We start from the raw sequence: 26,691 nt of genomic DNA on the forward strand, positions 1-26,691 counted from the left end.
TTTGAAATTTTTGAGGAAATAAACTTATTCCCTCTTTCACCCTGTATATGTTGAAAACTGAAATTTTATTAAAAAGTTCTATCTTAACGTGGAAATTAAGAACAATTAGAAAGCAAAATTGCCTAACCGAGAAAATGAACACGGAAATTGGGACATATTTTTAATGATGCGCATCTAAATTTATGCTATACAGGGTGGTTCACACAAAACTTTCCAATCCGATAGTACCGTAAAGGAAACAGATTTAAGAGATCTGTAAATGCTGGTTGATAGAGCCTCTAAATGGCGCCAATAAAGACTTTAACTAGAACTTTTCCCAGGCAGACAGCTTAAACAAGTTTTCCGTTCGTACGAACTTTGGAAAACAATTAATTTTGAAAATTCAATAGTTCGAGATATCATATCATAAAGTTCCTAATAATTTGCACGGCTTAAAGATGGCTTGAGTCACTATTTCGAACAATAAAACTTAATGTATAATGAGGTGAATTAGAATTCTTCTTGGTCAAGAAGTTAAACTTACAGACTTAATATTATCATTTTAAATATACATTTTCGATAAAATGTACCAAGTCAGATTGTATAGTCAGTGTTTATAATAATAGAATTGGTTGTGGCTTAACAAGGGCGTCACCATGGGTTAAAGGGGGATCAAGATAAGAGAGAGGATGGGAGAAATATAAATTATAGGTAGAAATACGTACAGTGAATTAATTTTTTTTAGAAATATTTTTAGTAAAACATTTTTAATACAAAAAAAAACATAAAAATTATATAAATAACTAAAAAAAATAAAGAAATTCAACGAAAATTAGGTACCTAAAACATAATCTCGGATTTTTTAAAAATGTGTCAATCACTTTTATTTATTAATAAAATCTTCATGGTTGTCAGAAATAAGCTTTCTGTGTATACTCATCATTGCTAGGCCATTAAGATGATTTTGTACCATAGTATTTCTCAGCCAGGTTTTTACTCTTATTTTTTTAGTTTAAAATTCCAGAGTTAAATTTTTAAAATATGGAAATGTATTACTTTTTAATATAAAATTTTACATTTCTATTTCTTTCGTCAACAAATATTTATACTAATTTATTATTAAATTATTATTTTTTTTAAATAAAGTAGTGTTTCAATTATCAAAATTAAAGTTTAAGTAAATCAAATATTTTATTAAAAATTTCCAATCTAATATTTTCTTAGCTTAATGAAATGCTCGTATATTTTTTTTAATCTCGAGGGGGGTTAACTGCCCCCACTGTTCCCCCTTGGCGACGCCCTTGTAACTTAATACGTTTAATACACCAAGCAAGAAAAATCATGATTTTAAATATCTCTAACCATTTATTTTAAGTTATTTAAAGTAATAATTTAAATAAATCAGTAGTGCAAGTTTTATCAGTCTACGCCAAAAATCCTCGGAAATATGGAAACAACTACTCTGCGGACTAATGCCCCGACCAGCAATGAAGTATACCCTCAATATCTTGTAATCAGCTGGGAACTTTTGTCAGCCGAACCTACTAGACATATACCAGTTTCGAACTTATTAGTTCTCATCAGTATGATGAGCGATGAATGATCCAACCATTATTAGTGTCTTTAACTACAACAAATGTAGCTGGACATTAGTCTGCAGAGAATATGTTTCCTGCAATATCCTCAGTTTAAAATTTGTTTCGTCTAGTGTCGGAACAGGTCTTCCTTTTGTAGTACCTGCGAATTAGCAGGTTGCTCTCTGCCAATTTGACTGACGTAGCAATTAAAGCCTGGATCGACCATCTTACATTTTAAATAAAATATCACTTAAAGAAACTAGACGGACTATTAACGGAAGCGGATCAAATTTGGATTTGTTCGCCATTTTGTAACAATTTTTCAGATTTTTCGACAATTGTCGTGTATCATGAAACCCCCGATCGTACCGACACAGTGACACGAATAAATCGCCCCAAATCGCGGAATCCCGCGGGAGATTCACACAAAGTAAGCATATAAAACCGAGCACTCGTTCCAAGGTACACCCCGATTAAATTCGGCCATTAGGGTAGGATTACCGTCACTTGCCAGCCGCCTAATTCCGCTAACGATGTTATCAGTATCGAATGTTGGTTTCAAGGTGTCTCTAATTGGGGTGTTGTTTGCAGCCCGACCCCAAGTGGGAGTTCCCCAGGTCACAACTCGTCATAGAGCAGACGCTCGGCGAGGGAGAGTTCGGGAGGGTGCTGCGGGCCAAGGCGTTGAGTATCTCGGGACAAACAGGTTGGTATAAGGACGAGGGAGGTCTGTATTGTATTTATCTATCACACTAGACAGTCATATAGTAACGGGAGCTATTTATTTGCCGTATTTTATTTTATTGTTAGACTAATTCCAATTATTAATATTAATAAATCGTTAATTCCATTTTAAAAAATAGACCACTTGAAAAAAACAATCTCTTTAAATATATACTTTATTTAATCATCTCATGGTGGTTGAATTTCGTGTTGGTCTCTGCCCAAAGTGATGTTACAGAGCTACGAGAAGTACTAAAAAGGCATCACCCCAGCCACAATAGAAATAATTGGTTGTAGGTACGTTGATAGCGTTGATTATTGTGAATCTTTTTCTACTTCCGTATGAAATTTGATATCAATTACTTCATTATTTTGTATTTTATGAAGCGTTTTACATCCAAATATTAGTTTCTTGAAACTGGCATATCTCAACCTCGTCAAATTTTTAACAAATGTACCGAATGATCCTAAAAGCATTTAAGAATAAATAACTGGGTTGCATGTACATGTAACAAAGACCCATCATATTTTAAAGTGAGATATCGGGACAATTTTAGTGAGGTCGTGAATAATGATTGTTGAAGATCATATCCGAAGTAAACGTTGCGACAATTCTACATATGTAATAAACAAGGCATGCGTAAAATTTTAGCAAAGGTCCCAAAATAATTGATGTCCGAACAAAATCTTTTTAAATTTTTGGATAAACTGGGAACCTGGTACAAAAATTACACTCCAAGTTTTTCGCAAAAGAGATTGGCACCCAATCATCAACCGAGGAATATATGTCGAAGGGCATTACAATAACCTACCTACAGTAACATCACAAATACGTCTTCCTTCTCCGCAACAATGAATGGGTTAATAAAAGCCAAAGTCCAGCCCATCCTCAGCGACTGTAACTTCTCTCAGCTGGACCATCGACTTGAAGTCCTGATTTGGCCCAATTTGACTTATTTTTATTCAGAAATGTGAAGAAACAACCTCAAAAGATATAATTTTCAAGCGATAACCAATCCAAAGAGGATACTCTGATGTTATTTTATTACACATTTGGAAATATGTTACATTTAATAAATTATGGTTTACAATCTAGGACGTAACTTGGTCTAAATTATTTTAATATGGACCCAGAAGACTTCGATGTCCCAAGCTTTCTGGAACACCTTGTATCTACAGGGTCGTCCCGAGGTAATAGGCCAAAATTGATGGGTAGATTCCCGAAGCAAAAATATTGCGATTTAATAGAACTTATATTAGTTCAAAAGATGATAGTTAAAGAGATACAGGGTGTTAAATAAAAATATTATTTTAGTTTTTTTTTCATTTATTCTTTAACAAATTCAAATATCCTCACAAAATTTTGAGGTTTGGAGTTCTTTGGGTAGAGGAATTGAAATCTGTTCACATTTTGGTTAAAGTTCATAGAGGGCGCTAGCTGCAGTAGATTGAATGTCATAAAAAAGACATAACTTTTTTATATTTTAAGGTAGCTCATCTTTGGTTTCAAATTCTTATTTTCCAACTTTTTGTGCACAAAAAAGGCATACTTTATGAAAATAGCTATCTCGCACAGTTTTCGAGATATTTGGCATTGAAACTTCCAATGATGTTGCATTAAATTACAATTAAGTAACTATTATTAATTTAGCGGTTTCTTAAGTTATATTTGAACGAAAATGAAATAATTGACGTTTTCCACTTGTCTTATTGATGTCATTTGTATGCTACTTTCCATATACGTAGGTAAATAATTCAAATTACATGTTGGCGTACAATTTAAATTGTATGTAGGTCATAGACATAGTAAACTATGGACTGGCCCTAGAAAGAGAGGTCAATCGCGCTGATGTGTGCAGGCAGATGAAGCTAGTCGAGGCAAATACCGGTAAAACAAATGATGGTACACGGGTATACCGTTACAAAATGCCATAAACAAACTTTGAAGTCAATGTCATGTATTGACATAATTGATTGATTTCTTGAATTTTTGTGTGATTTAGTTAGTGTATGTGAAAGATTCGTAAAAACTAAAAACGGTGCAATCGTGTTCTGAGATAAATTGCATAAAGACACGTTTAACTGGAGAAAAAATTTAATTTCATAGGTAGGAAAGAAGTTATGATGTTTAACATGTTTATACTCTTTGCATCTTTCTTAAAATAATGACCAAGCAGAGTTGTCTCCAATGATAACATATTAGATTACACTATTTCCCCCTTCCTCAAAATAAAATGTCATTTTAACGTCCAAATTTTGCCACTTTTAAATGTGTTTACTTTTCAAATAATTTTTTAACATCAAACCGAATATAACGAAAAAGTTTGCTTAGCAAAAATTCAAATAATATGTTGAACGAAGAAAGCATCGACATAGTTTCAATTTATACAGATCTGCAAAGGAAGAAAATATGAAATATTTGAAACAACTACGTCAGAAGAGCTTGCAGTAATTTTAACCGATCGAGTTTACGATATGAGGAAAATAAATGGAGAACTACATAAATAAGGCATTATAAAAACCATTTGGAATATTATAACTAAAGCAATTCAAATATTGTACTGTTACATTAGGCCAGTAATAATAATAAACACTTTTACATACCTACACTACTGGAAAAAAATGAATTTTTCTTGTCTTTTGGTCTCTATATTATTTTTATAAAGTCTTTGAATACGCCCCAACAGAAAAAAGGGGTAAGGAATCGAGTATAGCTAGCTGATTGGTTGAATTAAATGTAGTGCGCTGCAGTCGAAATTCTGTGAACGAAGCTTAAGCCCTTACTAGCTCCATCTCTCTCGCACACATCTAAGCGATTACCATTTATATAGGCAAAATGACAGTTGGGCGAGTCCAGTAGTTTATAAGGTCTATGATGTAGGTACACAAAATGTGAGATAGGATTTATATTTTAAAATAAGACAATCTTTTAAATAAACGCGTTGATAAATGTATTGAAGTTAGAGGTTTTTTACTAATATTTACTGTATATGTACTGTTCAGTACAATTTTTAATTCTAAATAAACCCTCATTTTTAACATTTCTAAATTATTTTAATTATTTAAAATATTAGCATTGGAAGTTTCAAAACCAAATATCTTCGAAACGGTGCGGGACAACTACTTTCATAAAGTATGCCCCTTTTGGGTAAAAAAAAGTTGATTGAAAAATAAGAATTTGATAACAAAAATGAGATATCTTAAAGTACAAAAAAGTTATATCGTTTTCAAGACATTAAATTTACGGCAGCTAGCGCCCTCTATGAACTATAACCAAAATGTGAACAAACAATTTCTCTACACAAAGAACCTCAAACCCCAAAATTTTGTGTGGATATTTTGCATTTATTAAGAAATAAATGAAAATATACTAAAATAATATTTTACATTTAATACCCTGTATCTTCTTAACTATCAACTTTTGGATTAAGTAAGTAAGTTCAGCTAAATCGCAATATTTCTGCTCCGGCAATCTATCCATTAGCTCGAGACTACCCTGTATGTGACTTCCCTTAAAGAGGATTTAAAGGAAATTTTTGAAATTAATTGGTATTAGCCTTTGACTATTGCTAAAATAAAGAAAAAGCTAATAACAAAAAGATATAATTAAAAAAATCTGTTATTTATATTAAATATGACGTTTATTGTTTCAAATTTAGTTGCACGATTATATGTGATGTGATTTACTCCTTTTATTAAGTTACTCATACATTTGTATTGACAAAAAATAAATTATCGTAAAATTTGAATTATTCTCGTATAACAAACATAGGAAATATTCATTCAGGAGAGCCCAGATATCATTTCTTTAATTTCAGAAATGAAATAACGTTTAATCGGAATTTACTTCACAACTTCCTAAGACATATATTTAGGACAGCTCCACATTTTTTTTATTCGCCCAAATCGAATAAACATTCTTGAAGATCCAATTTAACTCTCGGAACTTAAAAAAAAAATAATCAAACCAAACTGAATCAATTACGCGAGAAAACTCAGCTGAAAGAACTAAATTGATCATGGCGGCCTTGAATAAACAATCTGAAAACTCTTGAAAACCCGACAAGCCAGATTTATTTCGCAGTTCTCCAACGGAGTATTGGTTCTTTTGTTTTTATTTTTTGTTTACGTTCTCCCACAGACCAGTAAGGTGAAGATTTTAATGGAAAAACGTTTGTATTTAACTAGTTTCAGGAGAGGATTCAGACTGTTGTTATTGCTGAGTATTTTCATTACAAATAAGAATTCCCTTGATAAACTTTTGGCACAAGAAATATAAAGAAAAAAACTTTTCCACTAGGAAAAATTAATTTTGGGACATCGTCATCTGTGCATAGAATTATAAATAAATAAAGAGTTCTAGTAAAATCTTTATTACCAGACTCTCTTAATATTCACATTTGCCCGAGACTATAAACTACTAGGTACAAAATATACTTAATTGAAATGTCTTTTTGACAGGTTATACAACAGTGGCCGTAAAGACACTGAAAGACGACGCCAGAGAGTCTGAACTCAATGATCTGTTATCGGAGTACCAGCTCCTCAAAGAAGTTTCACATCCCAACGTTATCCGCCTCCTTGGGGTATGTACAGCACCGGGAGGTCCTGTATATCTCATCATAGAATACGCTGAGTACGGTTCCTTAAGGTAATTTATAAAAATATATTTTACAAACGCTTTGACTTCAAGTGTTTGTTTATTTTTATTTTGTTTATTTTTATAGGAACTACTTGAGACGCAGCAGACACTTAAGGTCAGAGATTTTGAAGTCCTCGTCGTTTGTGGATGACAACGATATGGACAACTACGACGAACCCAACTTGGGCAAAGTCACATCTAAAGAAATACTCTCTTTTGCATGGCAGATATGCAATGGCATGGCTTATCTAAGTGATATCAAGGTAGGTAACAAAAGATTTGTTATTTGAAGTAGATTACATTGAAACATCTGACTCTTGTATCACGAAAAACAAACGACAGGCAAACGGTAATTTCAAAATTTTGAAGGCGGATTCGTTTTGTTTCCGAGGTCTGTGATTATTCTATATTAATTGTCTCCTTTATCTCGGAAAGAAAATGGAATATAGGCAAACCTAGGTCATTTTCATATCCGATGTATTATTATATGAAATCTAGGAAATAACTGAAAAAAAAAGGGATTTAGGAAATGCACATTTTGCAAATATCGGGATTTACTTTGGTTGTTGTAATCGATTATGTTGTTTTCTAGCTGGTGCATAGAGATCTGGCTGCTCGCAATGTGTTGCTAGCTGCCGATAAAATATGCAAAATATCGGATTTCGGCCTGACGAGAGATGTGTACGAGGATAACGCTTATTTCAAGAGGAGCAAGGGACGAGGTAAGGCTATAATTTTACTCGCAACCCCTACACCATCGAAATTTAAGCCTACTCGAATTTCGTTGACCTGTAACTTCTAATCCTTATTTCCTGCCGGACTGTTTCGGAAACATCTAGTGAAGTTATAATAAATCTTTGCACAGCATTTTCACTTATAAATTTATACTGGAACCTCCGTATTTCAACAATTAGTTTTTTAACCTTTTCTTAGTAATTTTCGTACCCCGCCGCTGGAGAAGTTAGTGTAACCTCAAATAACGGCGCGCTTTAGTCGCAGCGCATGCACAGTTCCACACCATCCACCGCGAGTTACTTTTGTTGAGTGTTCGCCACACAAACAGTACCTATAGTAGGATCGTATTCGATGCAAAATAGAGCAAAAAGTTGTCGGTCTTTTATCAAAGAAAAATCGTGTCATCATTATTAGGAGGCGTAAGATGAACTATTCAAATTTAAAATGAAATTGAATGTAAAATCTGAAATACCGCTGCATACGCTCTGTGTTCTGGTACTAGCTGTAGTCGGCCAGGTGCATCGAGTGTACGAAGTGGTCGGTTATACGTCAAATACTAACCTGGCGAGCTTGTTCGTCAATTAGAGAGCGCCTCCAAAAAACAAGTAAACAACAGTGGCGCGTACAGAGGTAAAATGTAGTACATATGTGGAATTTAAAAAACAAATTGGATTTATAATAAATTACATTTAAAATAAATAGATTATGAGAATAAAGGAATTTTTGTAGGAACGAGGGTGCCAGGCGTGAACTGATCCCTTCGTCCCTTCATAATGTATAAAGAAATTATTCAATTTCTAAAACCCTTAAAAGCGTACTGCATTGGTTCCCTTGTCAGGCAATGATTTATTACTTTGCATCGAATATGATCCTACTATAGGTAGGTACTTAACAAGGAACCTAGCAGGAATCAATACTGATAAATGAAATACACAAAAATAAATAGTCTGTTGATGGCTTCCAGCTATGAAAAGCATTCAACTTCAGGTAGATGTACTGTCTCCAAATGCAACTGACAGAGAACTACTACCTTAAATTCTCTGAACTGACGCCCTTAGCTTCATCACCGTTTACCGGCACTATCACCCTTCACATGCACTGTAGGTTGTCTACAATTCATGTATTTGTAATACATTACAGTGGCGGCGTACACAAGTATTAAAGTGAATTTTAGAAAACTAATTATAACTTAAGTTATGACTTTTTGATTATTTTCTAATGACCACTGTTAAAATCTTCAGTTAATACGGTTTTCTTGAACACCTTATTGTTTTAAAATTTAAAAAGAGTTAAAAAAATAAATTCTCATGTGAATTAATATTACTATTTTTTAATTCGGTCAATGAAAAAAAATTCGGTACAATTTTAGGGGTGAGTCATGCCCAATGAACACCTTGTAGTGCTTCAATTAACTTTAAATCATAGTCAAAGAAGACCAGTAATAAACCTAAATCATCTACCACATTTGGTTCTTCTATGGTAAAGTGTTGCAGAGATATTAATTTATTTTCGAAATTTAGGGCCCCACTTTGAGGGCTAATAACTCCTCAGGGGTACAACTTACAATATTTTAGACACCCCTACCTTCACCTGCCCTGTGTCGGTTTTTATGCGGAACACCCTGTATAGGTACTCGTATAGTTTACGAGACCTGGTGTTGAAAGTTCATCTTTTCTAAAATATATTCGAAGTCGTTTGATGCAGCATGGTGAAACTTAATTAAAAAAATATGTGTGAACCGGTGGCGGCGATATCAGGAACTGCTACTTCTAAAATCCCCAGAAATTCGATGTCTCTAATTATTTTAAAACTGTATTGGTACGTATTCGCGTATTTATATTTATAACGCCTTATAGGGCTTCCATGAAAAAAAAAAAAAAAGAAACCATTTTATTCAATAAACGAACCTCTGTGATCTTTTACTTTTTTAACTCTCATCAATGTCACCAAAAATTTCTCTAGCATAATAAAACACGCTATTTGAAAAAAAATAAAAGATCTCATTATTTTTTCCCTGTGCGATTTTAAAGGCAATGAAATCATAAAAAAAAGACTGAGAAAATAATAGGTGCAATATTTTCTCTGAGCCATAAATTTCGCCACTGATATTTTCAATTTTGACTTGACTTAACTTGTCACGACTAGGTTGCAAAATTGTGTTTCTAGTAAAACAAATCCTGTGAATTAACTTTACATTTAGCTATACTGAAAATTACAAAATATAATAAATCGGAAATGGTTAATTTTTCATATAACATGAAAGATATAGTCTCGGGAGGATGCAAGTATTGATCGAATTTTCAAAATAACTGACATCGAATTTCTGATGATTTCAATGTATTTTGAAAACTATCGACTTGTGGTCCCATGTCTAGGTAACTTTTTGGGCTTAAAATCACTCAAAAATTCGCTCCTAAAAATTTGTCGGCGTACTTCATTATCATCCTGTACTATAGTTAACAGTTTCGTAGCCGAGTGGTGACATAAAAATATTCCGATCGTATTTTATGAATATTCGATAAGAGCTATACCGTGAAGCACGTCGTAAAATTTTAAATTTTATAAAATTGCTAATACATAAAATACCATTTCAAATAAAATCTCCCCAGCTAAAATGATTTGATATTGATTCTTGAAGTTCGTAAGAGGATCAAAGTGTATTTGGTTTGACTTGCTTTAAAACTGTTATTCACATCAAACTAATTTTTTTTCGAATACGGTTAGGTACTTGATTTTATTTATTCAAATACTTATGATTCCATGATTCAAAGTTCATCTACTCCAGATGATGCAGTCACTCGCCAAACATCTGTCATATCTGTCATTAGTCCAGTCACTGAAGCATTTTGGCTACCAATTTTTTCGGATGGAATGGATTGACGTGAAATTTGAACTGTGGCTAGGGAATAGCCCAAGAAACAAAAGTTATATAATGCCGATGTGTGCTTTTACCCTAGGGGTGGATGCCACCCCTAGGGTAAAAGGGTAGGGTAGGTTCTGGAGGGTGGGAATTTTTTATTAAAAATAACCTCACGATTCGATAGAGGGACGAATTCTAAGCAAAAAATGTTCTATAAGAATTATTTGTACAGTCAATACTTTTTGAGTTATTTGCGCCTAAACATGTTCGTTTTTAGCCCAAAAAATGCATATTTTTGAGCCATTTTTCGCGAATATCTCAAAAAGTTTTACCAAAAAAATGATCATAAGCAAAAATGAAGGTCATTAAAAAGCAGAGATTGCTTTTTTTATTTTTGTAGGTGGTATTGAACCCGAGTTATGACACCCAGAAGTTGAAGTCAGTTTCGAAGATAGCTATAATCGAAACGTTCAACGTCCTGTAGCGGAAAAATGAAAGGTATTTCGAGGAAAACTTATGTAACACTTATTAAAGTTCTTGAAAAAACCTTTAAATTGAGTGGTAAAAAGTCGTTACCATGAACACTAATGAAGTTACAATCAAAATAAAATGATTGTCTTGATTTTCGAGAAAATAAAATCGGTATTAAAATTAATGACTTGACGGAAAAAAATAAATTAAACGTATTCCTTCTGCAATTTACTTTATTTATGTATTAACAGTAGATTCTGGGAATTTGAACGATTTTAGAAGCTTAAATTTAAAAACATATATTTCATTTACTTTTGAATACAATTTTTCAATTTTTTAAAAAATTCGCCTTTTTTCAAAATATTTCAAAAACTAACAACGTTATAAAAAAATGGTAGAATAAGAAATTGTAGATTTTTTCTTACTGAACAATTTGCTTTTTTAATTTTTGTAGGACAAAATTTGACTGAGTTATGACCGTTAGAAGCTCAAAACTAAGCTTCAAGACTGCCTTTCCTGAGCCCTTATAGCTTACAAATCTAAAAAACGAAGGGCTCAAAAAGACTGCAAATCGCAGAACTTAAAGTGCTTTAAATTCCCTACAAAATGGTTGTTTGAGTAAATTTATAACTTTAAAATTACAAGTGATGGTAAAAAAATTAATCGCATTTTTTCGGTAAAATTTTCGGAGCGGGTAAATTACTATCATCTTTGTGTATTTTGGAGCACTTGTGAACTAATTTGAGTAAGTATTTTAATAATATTTATAATATTCGCCGGAACTTTTAGCTGAGTATAAACATTTCAGAAAAACGCTAACTAAACTTTTAAAAAACTCAGAAAATGAATACTATAAAAATCAATTAAACCAGGCTCATAATAACTATAAAAAAACATGGGAAATAATTAAGGAAGCTACAAATTGTCTAAATAAAAAAGACGACTGTTTTAATATTATCGGTAAGGACAATAAACTGACAAAGATAAAGCAAATTTTTTTAATGAATTTTTCATTAATATTGGTAACAAAATGGTAGCAGAAATTGATAACAGTTCTAATCCTCTGCCAGAACTTAATAAACGGTTTTCTAATCCCAGTTTTTTCCTATTTCCTGTGACCGAAACGGAAATTATATCCTATGTTGGTAGTTTAAAAAATAACACAGCGTCAGGCCCTGATGGCATATCAGTTATTACTTTAAAAATTATTCACAAATTTTTGCTTAAGCCACTAGCTCATCTGATCAATCTCTGTTTTTTACATGGGCAGATACCCTCTCTCTGGAAAGAATCTATAACTACTCCAATTTATAAGGCTGGATCTAAAGAACTTGTTACAAATTATAGACCTATATCTGTAATTAATAACATTGCCAAAATATTTGAAAAATCTTTAAAATTTCGTTTTATTGGGTATCTAGAAAAATTTAAAATTTTATCAAACAGTCAATATACGGTTTCAGAAATAAACTTAGTACTGAAGATGATGTCCTGGAGTTCATTAACAATATAGTTCATTCCTTAGATAAAAATAAAAAATGTCTTGGTATATTTCTGAACCTGGCTAAGGCATTTGACACCGTGGATCACTTGTTACTTTTCGAAAAACTGTCTGATTTGAATGTAAGGGGTGTTGCACTTGAATTATTTAGGAGTTACCTGTCTGATAGAAAATAAAAAGTAAAAATAAATAAAACATTAAGCGTTTCACTTTTGGTTAATAGGGGTATTCCTCAGGGTACAATATTGGGCCCTGTTTTATTTTTAATATATATAAATAACCTCGCATTTTTGGATAGCATAGACGGCCATATCACTTCTTACGCTGATGATACAGCCATAATTTTTGTTGATGACTCCTGGCCCTCATTGTTGCACAGGGCGGAGCATTCTATGAAATATCTCCGGTATTGGTTGAACGAGAACCTTCTTAGTCTTAACGTAAAGAAATCAAAATTTTTAACTTTTACTATTACTGAGGCGGATCAGCCGGAATTTTCTCTTAAAAAAATCCATAAAAATAATTGCAATGATGTAAACAGTAGTAAATGTGAATGTTTAGAAAAAGAAAATAAAATCAAATATTTAGGAGTGGTAGTTGATCAGCATCTACGTTGGGATTTTCATGTGCAATATCTTACAAAAAGACTTAGAAGTTTAATACATGCATTCTACCAAATTAGAGATGTTCTTAATGCTAAATTATTGCATGTAGTTTATGATGCTCTGGCCCAGTCATTACTGGGTATTGTATTTTGATATGGGGTGGTCTGTATGACAACAAGTTACTAAATTTGCAAGTCGTTCAAAATACGTTACTAAAAATTATTTTCAAAAAAGATTTTAGATATTCTACAGAACTACTGTATAAGGAATTAAATATATTCAATATAAGAAAATTATTTGCATATCATTCCATATTATGGGCTCATAAGTCTCATATTGCTCCTATGAGTCACAATTATTGCACTAGATTGCGTACTGAACAGTCTGTTCAAGTACCATTTTATGGTAAATCTCATACCCAACATTTTGTATTTTTTTATGGACCGAAATTGTGTAATAAATTGCAAGTTGATGTAAAAAATATTAGTAGTATATATAAATTCAAAAAAACAATAAAAACTCTCATAAGAGAAAATCATATTTCAATTGAGGATATATTTAAATAGTAAAAATTGTCTCTATTGTTTTGGACGTTTTAATTTTATCTAATATAACAAATTTATAAGTATTTTGTTCTTCCACCTCACTGGACTCCGCTGGACTCAGCTGTTTTGTTTAAAANAAGTCGTTAGCATGAACACTAATGAAGTTACAATCAAAATAAAATGATTGTCTTGATTTTCGAGAAAATAAAATCGGTATTAAAATTAATGACTTGACGGAAAAAAATAAATTAAACGTATTCCTTCTGCAATGTACTTTATTTATGTATTAACAGTAGATTTTGGGAATTTGAACGATTTTAGAAGCCTAAATTTAAAAACATATTTCATTTACTTTTGAATACAATTTTTCAATTTTTTTAAAAATTCGCCTCGTTTCAAAATATTTCAAAAACTAACAGATATAAAAAAAATGATAGAATAAGAAATTGTAGGTTTTTTCTTCCTGGACAATTTGCTTTTTTTAAATTTTTGTAGGACAAAATTTGACTGAGTTATGACCGTTAGAAGCTCAAAACTAAGCTTCAAGATTGCCTTTGCTGAGCCCTTATAGCTTACATATCTAAAAAACGAAGGGCTCAAAAAAGCTGCAAATCGCAGAACTGAAAGTGCTTTAAATTCCCTACAAAATGGTTTTTTGAGTAAATTTATAACTTTAAAATTAAAAAATTGATGGTAAAACAATGAATCGCATTTTTTCGGTAAAATTTTCGGAGCGAGTAAATTACCATCATCTTTGTGTATTTTGGAGCACTTGTGAACTGATTTGAGTATTTTAATAATATACATTGCAACCAATAAATTTGCAAAAAGCCTGCATCAGGTGAACTACTTAGGATGATATTTTGCAGTTGCAAAAAAGGATCGTTCTGGCGATAATTGTAAAAATTGTCCTCCAATTTTGGGCCAAGGCGAAGCTTAAGATAGTGATGAAAATTAAATATTTTATTACATGTAAAAAATAACAGACCATTTTAAAAACATTTTGTACATTACATCCATTTGTAATGTATATATATTTTTTTTTATTTGATATTAATTTAATAAAAAAATATTAAGAATAAATTCAATAAAATTAAAAAAAAATAATTATATCATCATACTCACATATAATTTTTAGGAAATTTTTCTATAAGGGGTAGGGTTTTTTATGAGGGGTAGGTCTTCCATAAGGGTTTTTTGGGTGGCTGAAAAGTTGCAATATATCATAGATCATTTGAAAACCAATAAAAAGTTTATAATTCAACATATGCATACCATTAAAACATCTCAAGCTTTCAATAATAGTTTATTTTATTATAAGGGATGGTTTTTAAGGGTTGCAACTTTGTAATGAGTCGTAAGCTTTCTAATGAATAACAAAAGAAATGCAATACATTGTGAATGCACCAAAAGAATATTTTAAACTGTTAAAAACTTTTTTCTATTTTTTGGCCATGCATGGAAGGGTAGTTTTTAAGGATTTTTAAGGGTTGAAAACTAATTAAATTTCATAAATTATATTAAAAAACATGAAAGAAACTTTACCCAATAATATTTGAACATTAATTAAATCTTTAACATACGTAAAACTGCGATTTTCGCATTTTTTGGTACAAGGGTAGTTTTCACCCCCAAATAGAAAAGAGCACATATTTAGACAATATAACTTTTGAAGTGGGGGGTCAGATGAGCTTGAATGCAAATTTTCAGGAAAATCCATGCTATCCGAAAAAATTGGGAGCTTTTCCCCTATGTTCACCTTCAGTGACTGGACTACATATGTATTCAATATTTGCAGATTATTCGACCACTATTCATGCCGTCTTATATTTTGTTTTATTTTGTTTTCTATACACGATATATTTGGTAGTTTTCAGCCAGTTTCCTTAGATTTCTTCTATGTTACAAATCTTTTTATCTTTTATTGATTTTTTTTTTCTAAAAATAATAAACAACTCTCCTTAATATAAAAACTGACATTTCGTTTTTACAACCAGTTCCTGTAAAATGGATGGCTCCAGAATCTCTAGCAGACCACGTCTACACAACCAAATCTGACGTGTGGAGTTTCGGAATTTTAATATGGGAGCTGGTGACTTTAGGTGCCACTCCATATCCTGGTATAGCCGTTCAAAACCTCTTTCACCTCCTAAAGCAAGGATACAGGATGCAGAGACCTGACAGCTGCTCTCCAGGCTTGTAAGTATAAAAGGACACATTTCCAAAAGATTTTCGCACTTACAAATCCCGTGCTTAACTGACATTGGTTATTACTACAAAACTTCTATAAATCTCTTCCACGCTCAAGAGGCAATCAGAAATTTAAATGTATTTCATAGGTTTTTAAACAAATATTGTATGATAATCTTTTCTCAGATACAAGGTAATGAGGAGCTGTTGGCATATAGATCCCGAGCAGAGGCCCACTTTCCAGGAATTAGCAAATTGTTGGGAGAAATTACTAGAAGACAAAATGGAGTACACAGACCTATCCAATAACGCAATAATAAACAGAGAATATTTCGGGAATATAGAAGAGAAGGAAGGTAAAATATTAGTTAAATATGAACATTTTTCCTTTCGATATTGTTTCTAATATATACAAGGGGTTTATTTGAATATAGACCTATTAATGTTATTGTACAGCTGTTACCAAAGATTTATGTTTATATTATGTTTGAATTTTTCGGAAAATGATGGCGTTTCTTAAACCAAAACATGACAATTCCTTTAACGAAAAATGTATTACCTTGTACACTACAATAGTCATTCACAAAATTCTCTTGGACGTGCAAAATCTAGATTAATAGTTTGTAAAATCACTTCTCAGTGTAGTACATATCTCCCAATAAATATACAGCCATATTTCCGTACACACGCACCTACATTTTCCAAAGTAAATGATGTTACAATATTCTTCAGGAGTAAAAGTTGCCATTGTTACAATTTTGCGTCACAGTCATATCCAAGAAGTTCTTACGTATTAACCAAATCATTAACAAAACTAACTTTAACATACTAATGTCAAAGACACACTTGACGAATGGCTCTGTGATATTTTTCAATAAATCACAGGCATAACACTGGAAATTAAAGTACAAAGAAAAAATAGAACAGAGACATTTTATGGGTGGTTCTTTTATATGGTAAACTGACCTTACATTTAAAACATTGTATAGTTTGTTTTAATAAATGACCCTGTATTCTATTTTCAGAAAACTTATCTGACGACCACCCAGACGACATAAGCCCTTTGAATTACCTGTCTAGGGCACAATCGTATGAAAAATGCGGAGCCACTGACAAGATTCTCAACAACGAAGTTGAGAACATCACACAGAACGATATTAATCTGATAATGAACACTCAAGGATACGAAACACCGGTGAAGGTTCCCAGAAAAGTGAAAACACCAACCAATGAAGACCCCCAGGAGTACACGGACATGGGGGGTAAATGCAAATGACCCTCGACCACAGAAAATGGGACAGTGCTGAGTCGATCAAGTTAATCCTGTCCGGCTCTGTGTATGTATATGTAGACAAGTGGATATACAAAAGGTTGAAATTTTTTTGAATAGTTTGCATTGTGATATGTAATATAAGTTGAATATTGAGAAGTTTAGTTTAAAAAAAAATATATCTGTAAATTCATACTCTAGGCTTTCAAATACTTTTAACAAAATATTTTTGTTTGTTTTTTCTTTTTTACGAAAAAGTAAATAAATTGGCCAAGAATTAAAATGATTGCAAGAAAAAATGTATGTTGAAAGATTGTGTATTATGCTGTTTTGTTCACTCAAATGAAAAAAACGCCTGAAGCGACTGTATGTGTTAACTATATGATTGATTATAGCATTCTCCACAAAATTACTCGAAGGGATTCCTTAATTTTACATCCCACTGTTGACCTACTGTATTAAAAAACTTACATTGAAAGTAATTTTTTTGCAATTTTGAATAAATCGCCTAATATCCAAAACTATCTAGAAACTAGTCTATAAATGATTAATTAATACAGAATCTAGTCAGAAATCTTGTCATGTATTTTAAATAAGACGTGATGTACAATATTTTTATAACATGAGCAAACAAGTGAATTTAACGACATATTTTTAATTAAAGGAAATGCCTACCAGACATTGCTGTCTTAATGAAGAGCTTAGCACTACGATTTTTATATGCAGCACATGCTGTAAATTTGCTTAAAGCTATTAAAATTATTTATTTTATAAAAAAAATGCATTCTATATTCTAGATTTAAGGCAACATCATAAATATTTTGTTTAGAATACAATTGAAAAGGAAAGTTTAATATAAACTGAGTAAAAACAAAATATAGGTACAAATTTAAATAGTATAGTCTTTCCGAAGTTGAACATGTATAAAAACGCCTAGCAATAAGATTTAATGAGTTTCATAGGGCATCCCTAAAAAAGTTTTCTGCAAAAGATAAAAAATTATAATAAATTGTAAGTAATGTATAGAAAATTATTTGTTCATTTGACTAACAATACGAGTATATTTTAATTATTTATGTCCTCAAACAATTTTATTATATTAACGGTAAATTTCGTTTTGTTCCGTTTCAAAATGCCATATTGTAATAATATTAGTAAACAAAATATCCCTCTTATTTCTCCTTTTCGCAATAATTGTAATATGAATGATTTATAGTAGGTGCCTATAATAAATTAAAATCACCTGAATCTCACCAAATTCCGCATTGCCGCCAGGCAATTTGTCAACCACTTATCAACAACTGAGATTTATTGTCCAGTCGCCCAGTGCGGCTGTGTTATACGCCGTATGCCCGCGCGCGCATTCTTCAACTGGGCGTATACATGTCTACCACCTCCACATTTAGTTCGACCAGACCTGTATATGGGTATGACTAAATAAATATGGGAACAAGTTTTCCAAATATTTCAATGCCGAGTTGCTGCTCAGCGACCGAACCTGGTACATACTGCCAACCTCTTGGTTTTTCAATTGAGATCGGAAAGACTATACTAGGTATTGTTTTTTTATTATATTTTCGATGTTGATAAAATATTTTTGTTTTTATTTTTAATAATCCACTCATCAAACTGGTTGTTATCATAAAACATTCCATGTATTTAAGAAATTTTGGACTTTGCAGTCCCTAGTGAAGATAGAAGTTTGTAAATAAGTTTTTATATATAAAAAACGTATACCTACCTACCTTAATGTAATTACAATTGGTGTGCGTTAGGTCATATCGGTTTTATAATAACAATTTGTATCTGAAAAATGTCAGTACTCTGCAGTTATTGATGGTCTAATAACTGTTTTAGTAAATGGTGTAAAATAAAATGTATTCCATTGAAAGTGCGTATATGTTCACAGAAAATGTTATAAAAAAGGTTTTTAATAACTATCGAACTGGTTTCTAGAGAATCTAGTCAATTTTTTTTAAATACTTTGTGTAATTAATAATATATAAAGACTGCTTTCTTTATGAAATAATTATTTAAATTGTGATGAATATGTTAATATAAATGTACATATACTGAACAAAGTGTTTTATTACAACTTTTTACCATCGAGTGTACAAACAATTTTTTTTTACATTTTTCATAGAACAAGAAGATATTTTTATAGGTTTATATTTTTTTACCTAATAGTGTTTTAGTATAGTAACCTAACCTAACTAGTGACCTGTCTAATACGAATACATATATTTTTAAAATCTAATTAATATATTCTTACATGAAATAATAAAAAATGAAAATCTAGAAAACAAAGACTGAGAATTATATACCAACATATGGGCAGTTATAAAAACATGTTAAGGTGACACACAGGTAAACAAAGGGGTGGCCTTGTAGATGGTTACATCAATTTAAAAATTTTCCAAAGATGAATTTTATTTAGTTTCTTCTGAGAAAAATTATATGAATAAATCAAAAAAATTAAATTATTCAAATAAATGATGCTATACCAGGAATGGTCACAATTTTAATTTTAATTTTAATTTTAATATTTTAGCTTTATGGTACACAGGATGTCACGGTACTTGATACAAAAAAAGTCGAGTACAAATAGATGAGGTCAAAATAATATCATTTCTTCATATAATTTTTTTTCAAACGGGCCTGCGTTAACAAGTTACGGACCCACAAAGATGAAAATTAAAAAGTGATTTTTATTTAGTCTCTAAACTATTAACTTCAGCATGATGCAAATTTAGTGATCGATAACACATGCGTACAGCTTGTTTTTGATGTTGTACGTGAAACTGTAACTAACGATAGTACTCTCTTTGTTCAAGTTGGTAAAGTCGGTATTCTTGTTTTGTTTTCCTATTCTGTGTTATGTGTAAAGTGTCTTTGTCATATTTTGTTTGTCAAACTTACATTAGCAGACAGTAAGATTTGCTAGGCTCTTAATTTTAAAAATATGTACAGTTCTAACATAGTAATTATGTCAAATTAAAAACAAAAATGATAGAGGCGCCGTTCTATGTGCACTGTGACATAAAATCACAAATATTTCTTATAGTGTTAATTTCTGGGTTTTTAACCATTGGGCATAGTCCGTCCCTGGCGTTCTGGGCATAATATAATTTCACTTACAACATCAAAACAAGTTGTACGCATATGTTATATATCACCAAATTTGCATCATGCTGAAGTTGTAATAGTTTAGAGATTGTAAATAAAAATAACTTTTAATTTTCACATTTGAGGGCCCGTAACTTGTTAACGAAGGTCCGTATGAAAAAAAATTGTATGAAGAACTGATATTATTTTGACCTCATCTATTTGTACTCGACATTTTTGTGTCTAGTTCCAAGACACCCTGTATACATAAAAATAGAAACACCCTGGAAATAAAAAATATTATTTCAACATTTGAGAATATAATAATTTTTAAAATAAGTTTTTATATTTGGACAAATACTTACCAGCCAATCACTGTAATTTTAATAACAATTGAATAATGTTGCTTTTATAACGAAAAAGTGAATGTCATAATTATTGACCTCCATGTTACTAAAAAAGTACATGCATGTATAGGTATAAGAAATCTCGTAATAGAAGTTTTTTGTGAATCAATAAACCACATTTCTAGAAAACGTAAAATTTATATATATAGGGTGTTTATTAAGTACTTGTAAAAAGTTTAAATCTTTGACTAATTTTAAGACAAAAAGTTCATATGAACAAGGATCCGCAACGCCTTGGTTCTTGAGATGCAGAAAAAAAAATTTGGTTTGGTATTTTGATTATATTCTTGTTTTTGCGAATTTTAATTTTTTTGCAATTCTCACTAATTTAATGATAGTAATTTGTTAAGTGATAGTGTAACCTAGCACATGAGTCCTTTTCACTTGTTTTTCAAAAACTCTTAAACTTACAAAATTCCAATGATGGTTTAACTTTAAACCCATTTTTTTACAAATCCGTTGCTTTCACCGACAAATACTAAGAGTACCTACCTTTTGTACGTAAAATTGAATAGAGAATAGGTATGTTTAGTCAAAAATGACATACAGTGCGACACAAAAAAGTTATGGTTATTTAAATCCAGGTAGAACACTACATGTGGTGCCCCCTAACATTAAACAAAAAATTAAGTAAATATTTGAGTTTATCATCATCAATGCTCCCAGTTTCCCGAATTTTGTCAAATTGTCATGTTATTGAACAGAAATATAACCAAACAAAAATTATTTTGATGGCCTTTATCTCAAGAACCAAGCCATTGCGGACTCATGTTGATATGAACTTTTTATCTTAAAATTAGTCAAAGATTCACCCTTTAGAGTTTGTACAAATAGGTCCTTAATACTTTTCGTTGCTAAAATCATGTGCGATATTATGGAAAAAGCAGTATATGAATCAAGAAAGATGAAATTTGACAACAATGCACAGAGTAGCTAGCACGAGCAATTAGCGCACGTGTTAGTTTGAGATTATACTAATCTGTCAAGCAAAAAATGTGAAAAATTTTTTTTAGTACCTACTAGCAATACTGAATCGTTTCTACCCTAAACGGACCAACCCCCTCACCCTCCTTTCCTTCTCCGCCCCCTTAAATGCTGGGGAAACCATCACTTATTAGAGGAATCTTTAAAGAGCTTAGAGATGCGAAAGACATTCAATTCCTATGAATCTTACATATGAAGAGTTTTTTGGGTCGCTGATCACGAATCTGGTCTCAAAATCACGAAATTCAAAGTGGCTAAACAAATAGGCACAAATATGTATGTATAATTATTAATTTTTTCTTTTTCGTTTTATTCAATGTAAATGTGTGTCATCTCATTTAAGGGGGTGGAGGGGGAAAGGAGGGTGAGGAGGTTGGTCCGTTTAGGGTGAAAACGATTCAGTATTGCTAGTAGGTACTAAAAAAAATTTTTCAGATAGGGGCCCTCCTCCTTTGAGAAAATAATCTTGTGTGTCTCTGAAGGTAAAAAAAGTAATTATAAAATATCTGCAAACATTTTATAACTATTGTAACCTGCAATTATTTAGACATTTTTATAAACCTCTAGTTTTAAAAATTATTTAGGAATAAATAGAATACAGGAAAACCAAAACGAAGACTATAAATAGTAACAATTATTTATTAATATGATAAAAACAGTTAATAAATTAATAAATACATATATAGCTGTGAAGCCCTTAAAAAAGCCTTTACGCTAAAATTTAAAAACAATTCAAGAGAAAAGTCAACAAAAAATAAACTTATAGCACCGTCTATAATAATCGCAATCACAAAAACCTGGCAAACATATCCACAGTCATGCACTATTATACATAAGACACTCCGTTTCAAATGCGTAGGTACGTTATTTGTCTACTAGCAACATTTTAATAAATTATTTTCAGATTTCTAATGACCTAAATTTATGGCGGTACGCAACCATATAGTGATCGAATAGGTATTTATTTTCAACATTTTCCAGCGTAGGTTGGGTTTTTAAATGTAGAAGTGGCTTGTTTGTATATTGGATTTTCCCCCTGAAAGTAGATTTACTTTATTACTAACTTTTCAAATCTCGAAAAGTGAAAATCAAATGAAAAATTACAATATAAATAAACCATAACAATTATAGAGTAAGTATTACCCCAATTATGTATGTGAATGTAAAAACATACTAGACCAGCGGTCGGCAACTACTGGCGGACCGCGGTCCAGATCCGGACCGCGAAAGGTAAAAATTACCGCCAAAAAGTTTTTGAAAGTATAATTACTCAAATTATTTAAAAATATATTTTTCTATAGATAACAATATGTTTGAGTATCACCCTTATCATTTTTTAATGGTTAGTAGGTTAGTAAAAAAACTGACTCAAGACCGCAAATGTAATTTCTCCCATTGATTTTTGAATACAAATATGCACAAATATTGTATTTCATATTATTCTGTGAATACAAATTAAAACAAAAAATTAGTAAGGAATATGAGTTTTTTTCTGGACCTTGTTAAAAATTTTCAAAAGTATCCAGACTCCACCTAAAATTACTTGCCGACCCCTGTACTAGACACTTCTAAATGATACATACGGATAGAAACAGGTACAGAAGCAGAAATATGTAACAGTGAGCTACAAAGACAGTATTACATAAGCATAATTGATAAATAGAAAAAGAACAGCAACAATTATTATTAACATCAATTTGTGCGTATTAAGTATATGGAAAATTATTATAAACTTTTTAATAACGCAAGAAATGGATGCAGAAATCGAATTAAAAGTAAAATGTACTCACCGTCTCCCACTTAGCCATCATTTTCTCCTTCTCGAACCTTACAAACTCCCTGCGATCGTGAATGGTCGTAAGCAGCTTCCAAAGCAACAGCACTGCCATACCGATTAGAACAACAGCCGCTATTACGCCAAGAACTATACCCGGTACATATACCTAAAAAGAACACAAAATATAACCGGAAATTGTGACTTATGAACCAAATTAAAAAAGAACTTCGCATTGGTCACCAGGTTATCCAGATCTGACATCAACAAAGCATAACAACAATAAATAATTTTCTAGACATTACCTTTGCAGGGCAGTTTCTTTCCTATTGCGCTCTCACTCGAATCTTATTGTCGTCATCAAAATAATAGACGTAGCTGAATGTACATTCATCATCGTCATAGTACACACATAGTATCTCGTTGTTGTCTTCGTCGGCTGTAACAGCAAGCAAAAATATAAAAAAAGAACTATTAAAGTTACCGTTTTTTAATTTTTACCGACAACTTCCTCTACAGCTATTGGCACAAATTTTGTACAGTTCGACACGCAATCAGAATCTTTTAATTTTCCAGTCTTGTACAACTGGCACTGAACACAGTCTTTGAACTCTTCACATCTATCGGAGCATGTCTGTGAAAATAGGTATTGGCTAACTGTTAACTAAAATATCAGAATATACAGATTTGTAGAAAGAGTTTTTGTGTAACCACACAGCGATATCATTGTCTTTCAACGTCCACTAATAAAGCGAATAAAAATACCGAATTATAGTGTATGAAAACATAACACAGCCCCACAAAAAAATTGAAATTATTTTCTCCGATATCTGAGGAGGTGCACTTTATGTTTTTGGGGTTGCTGAATCCGAATCCGGGGTCCGTTTAACCCCATCACGTCAGGGTCAAGGGCATCTGAAGGTCAAATTACGGAATGACTATTACAAAATCTGGAAAAATTTATATATGTTTTCGGGGTCGCTAAATCTGAATCTAGGGTTCTCTTGACCTTGAAGTGTCGGAATCAAGGTCAAATAAAGGTCAAAACCCTAAAATTTGATGATATGATATTTTTGACCCTGGATTCCGAAAGAGCAGAAAATTTTACATCCGAATACGTATTTACCACAAACATAACAGAAATGATATGGGGTTTTTAGGTTGTCATGCTCATGTCTATGGGTTCTACTACTTGTAGCTTTATACTCTGGTGAGGCCAAGGTAGCCACCTCAACAGAGCCGCGGTCACTGGATGACGACGCCTGCGGGCCCGCTTTCCCACCCTGACTAGCCGCCGATACTGGGGTTCCATCCCCCTGCATCGTAAATTTCTCCGTTGTGTTTGCCATGACGGCATACGCGTCCTGTTCCAGGGACTTTGCCGGATAGCGGGACAACTCCGTTGCCCGCCGTCACCACGGTGAGGTGCCCTGGATGCAAACACACAGATGAAATTTTTCACTCTTTCATAATCCGGAGTAAGAAAATATTATATCGTTATATTACGACGTGATTGGCTCAAATGAATACCAGAATCGTGATCAACGACCCGAAAAATATCAACTCATCAAAGACCCAAGATCTCAATTTACAGCCAAAAGCTGGAAAATGGATTTGATTTTGGATGACCATCACGTGACCTACAAAGGTCTGTTCTAAAAAAAAAGTCAATACATATTCGGACGTAAAATTTTCTGCTCTTCAAGAATCCGGGGTCAAAATGATCATATCATCAAATTTTAGGGTTTTGACCTTTATTTGACCTTGATTATGACACTTCAAGGTCAAGAGAACCCCAGATTCAGATTTAGCGACCCCGAAAACATATATATAAATTTTTCAAAATTTTTTAATAGTCATTCCGCAATTTGACCTTCAGATGCCCTTGACCCTGACGTGATGGGGTTAAACGGACCCCGGATTCGGATTCAGCAACCCCAAAAACATAAAGTGCACCGCCTCAGATATCGGAGAAAATAATTTCAATTTTTTTTTGTGGGGCTGTGTAATTTTTACATACTTTTCAAGGTTATACTTCTCTGGAAGAATTATTTTTAGACAGTACAAAAATGGAGGAGAAAAGAATTTAAATCAGGTGATAAAATAGCTCATTTTTTTCTATATACAGATCGTTTTATAAATCGAGACTTTTCTTTTAACTTGATATAGAGCTCTATAAAATTATCAAGTTTTTGATGTTATTTCAAAATGTCAAAAATAACAGAAAAGCCACATGAAATAATACGTATAATAACAATTAAAAATACAACAAAAAATATAGAAATTAGTTGCATTGTCATGTTATTTGTGTTTGACGTGATGTCTTCTAAAAGTAGTGGTAAGTTTTAAACAATAAACTGCGTAACTTCAATGTTTAAAATGACCCATATTTATAGGAGTGATGGATTAATTGATATATAGATGTGGGAAAAGTTCGTGACATTTTTCCCGATAGATGGCGTCAATGAAAATAACTCACGAACCATTGATCGCTACGACAGTAATAAACGCTCGTTGGAAAGGTTAAAGGTTACACTTCGATTGTTACTTTGGGGGAATAAACACTGAAATTGGTGCAGTACCTGGAAAGTTGTGTGTTGAAAATGGAGAAAATTAATAAATAAAAACTGCGTATATTTTGCAGTAGGTATTATTACTAATATGTGACATGAATGTTGTCCAGACTTGTGAAAAAATTTGTGTACAGTGAAGGTACTTTATCAAATTCTGCTGTGCAGAAATGGTTCGTTCATTTGGTAATTTTGATGTAAAAGATAGGGTACGCTTTGGTCGTCTAATCAGTGAAAAAGCTATTAAAATTCTTGGAAAAAGTCCTGCAAAATAAATATATCAACAGTGTCAATATCGGTATCGACCACAAAATTGTTTTGAACCATTTAACAAAGCTCGCTACAGAAAGTAGTTCGTTGTATGGGTTTCTCATGAGTTGAATGCAAAAAACATGTTAGACCGAATTAACATCTGCGATCCGTTGCTGAAACACAATAAAATCGAGCCATTTTTGAAACGTGTCATAACCGGTGATGAAAAATGGTCATGTACAACAATCGGTAGCATACAAGATCATGGAGAAGGGATGGTGAGCCAACACAAGCGTTCGCAAAGGCAGGATTGATATCAAAAAGGTGATGCTGCGTGTAGTTGTATCGTCTACCAGATGTGATCAACTGAGAGAATACGCCAAACAGTTATAAGAAAACGGCCCGAATTGAATAATTGGAAATGTGTTGAAAATTGCGAGAGCTTGATAGGGAAGTTTTGATGTATCCACCGTATAGTCCAGACATAAGCACCCGCTGACT

At 32.2% G+C, this 26,691-nt stretch overlaps 2 protein-coding genes across 2 annotated transcripts in view; one reads left to right on the forward strand and one right to left on the reverse strand.

Moving 5' to 3' along the window:
- Positions 1–17,176, forward strand: part of LOC108911670 — a 115,257-nt gene extending 98,081 nt beyond the window's left edge. The window contains exons 10-16 of the mRNA XM_023455169.1: positions 2,148–2,283; positions 6,741–6,930; positions 7,007–7,184; positions 7,514–7,643; positions 15,636–15,837; positions 16,015–16,184; positions 16,854–17,176. Of these exons, the coding sequence (XP_023310937.1) occupies positions 2,148–2,283; positions 6,741–6,930; positions 7,007–7,184; positions 7,514–7,643; positions 15,636–15,837; positions 16,015–16,184; positions 16,854–17,104 (1,257 nt within the window). The 3' untranslated portion in view covers positions 17,105–17,176. The remainder of the gene's footprint in view (positions 1–2,147; positions 2,284–6,740; positions 6,931–7,006; positions 7,185–7,513; positions 7,644–15,635; positions 15,838–16,014; positions 16,185–16,853) is intronic.
- Positions 17,177–23,441: 6,265 nt separating this feature from the next.
- The window catches only part of LOC108911676 (integrin beta-PS-like), a 32,581-nt gene continuing 29,331 nt past the window's right edge, over positions 23,442–26,691 (reverse strand). The window contains exons 11-13 of the mRNA XM_023455170.1: positions 23,870–24,002; positions 23,674–23,807; positions 23,442–23,537 (exon numbers count right to left, since the gene is read on the reverse strand). Coding sequence (XP_023310938.1) covers positions 23,695–23,807; positions 23,870–24,002 — 246 coding nt within the window. The 3' untranslated portion in view covers positions 23,442–23,537; positions 23,674–23,694. The remainder of the gene's footprint in view (positions 23,538–23,673; positions 23,808–23,869; positions 24,003–26,691) is intronic.

This window comes from Anoplophora glabripennis, unplaced genomic scaffold (assembly GCF_000390285.2).
Source record: "Anoplophora glabripennis isolate ALB-LARVAE unplaced genomic scaffold, Agla_2.0 scaffold575, whole genome shotgun sequence".
NCBI classification, from domain to species: domain Eukaryota; kingdom Metazoa; phylum Arthropoda; class Insecta; order Coleoptera; family Cerambycidae; genus Anoplophora; species Anoplophora glabripennis.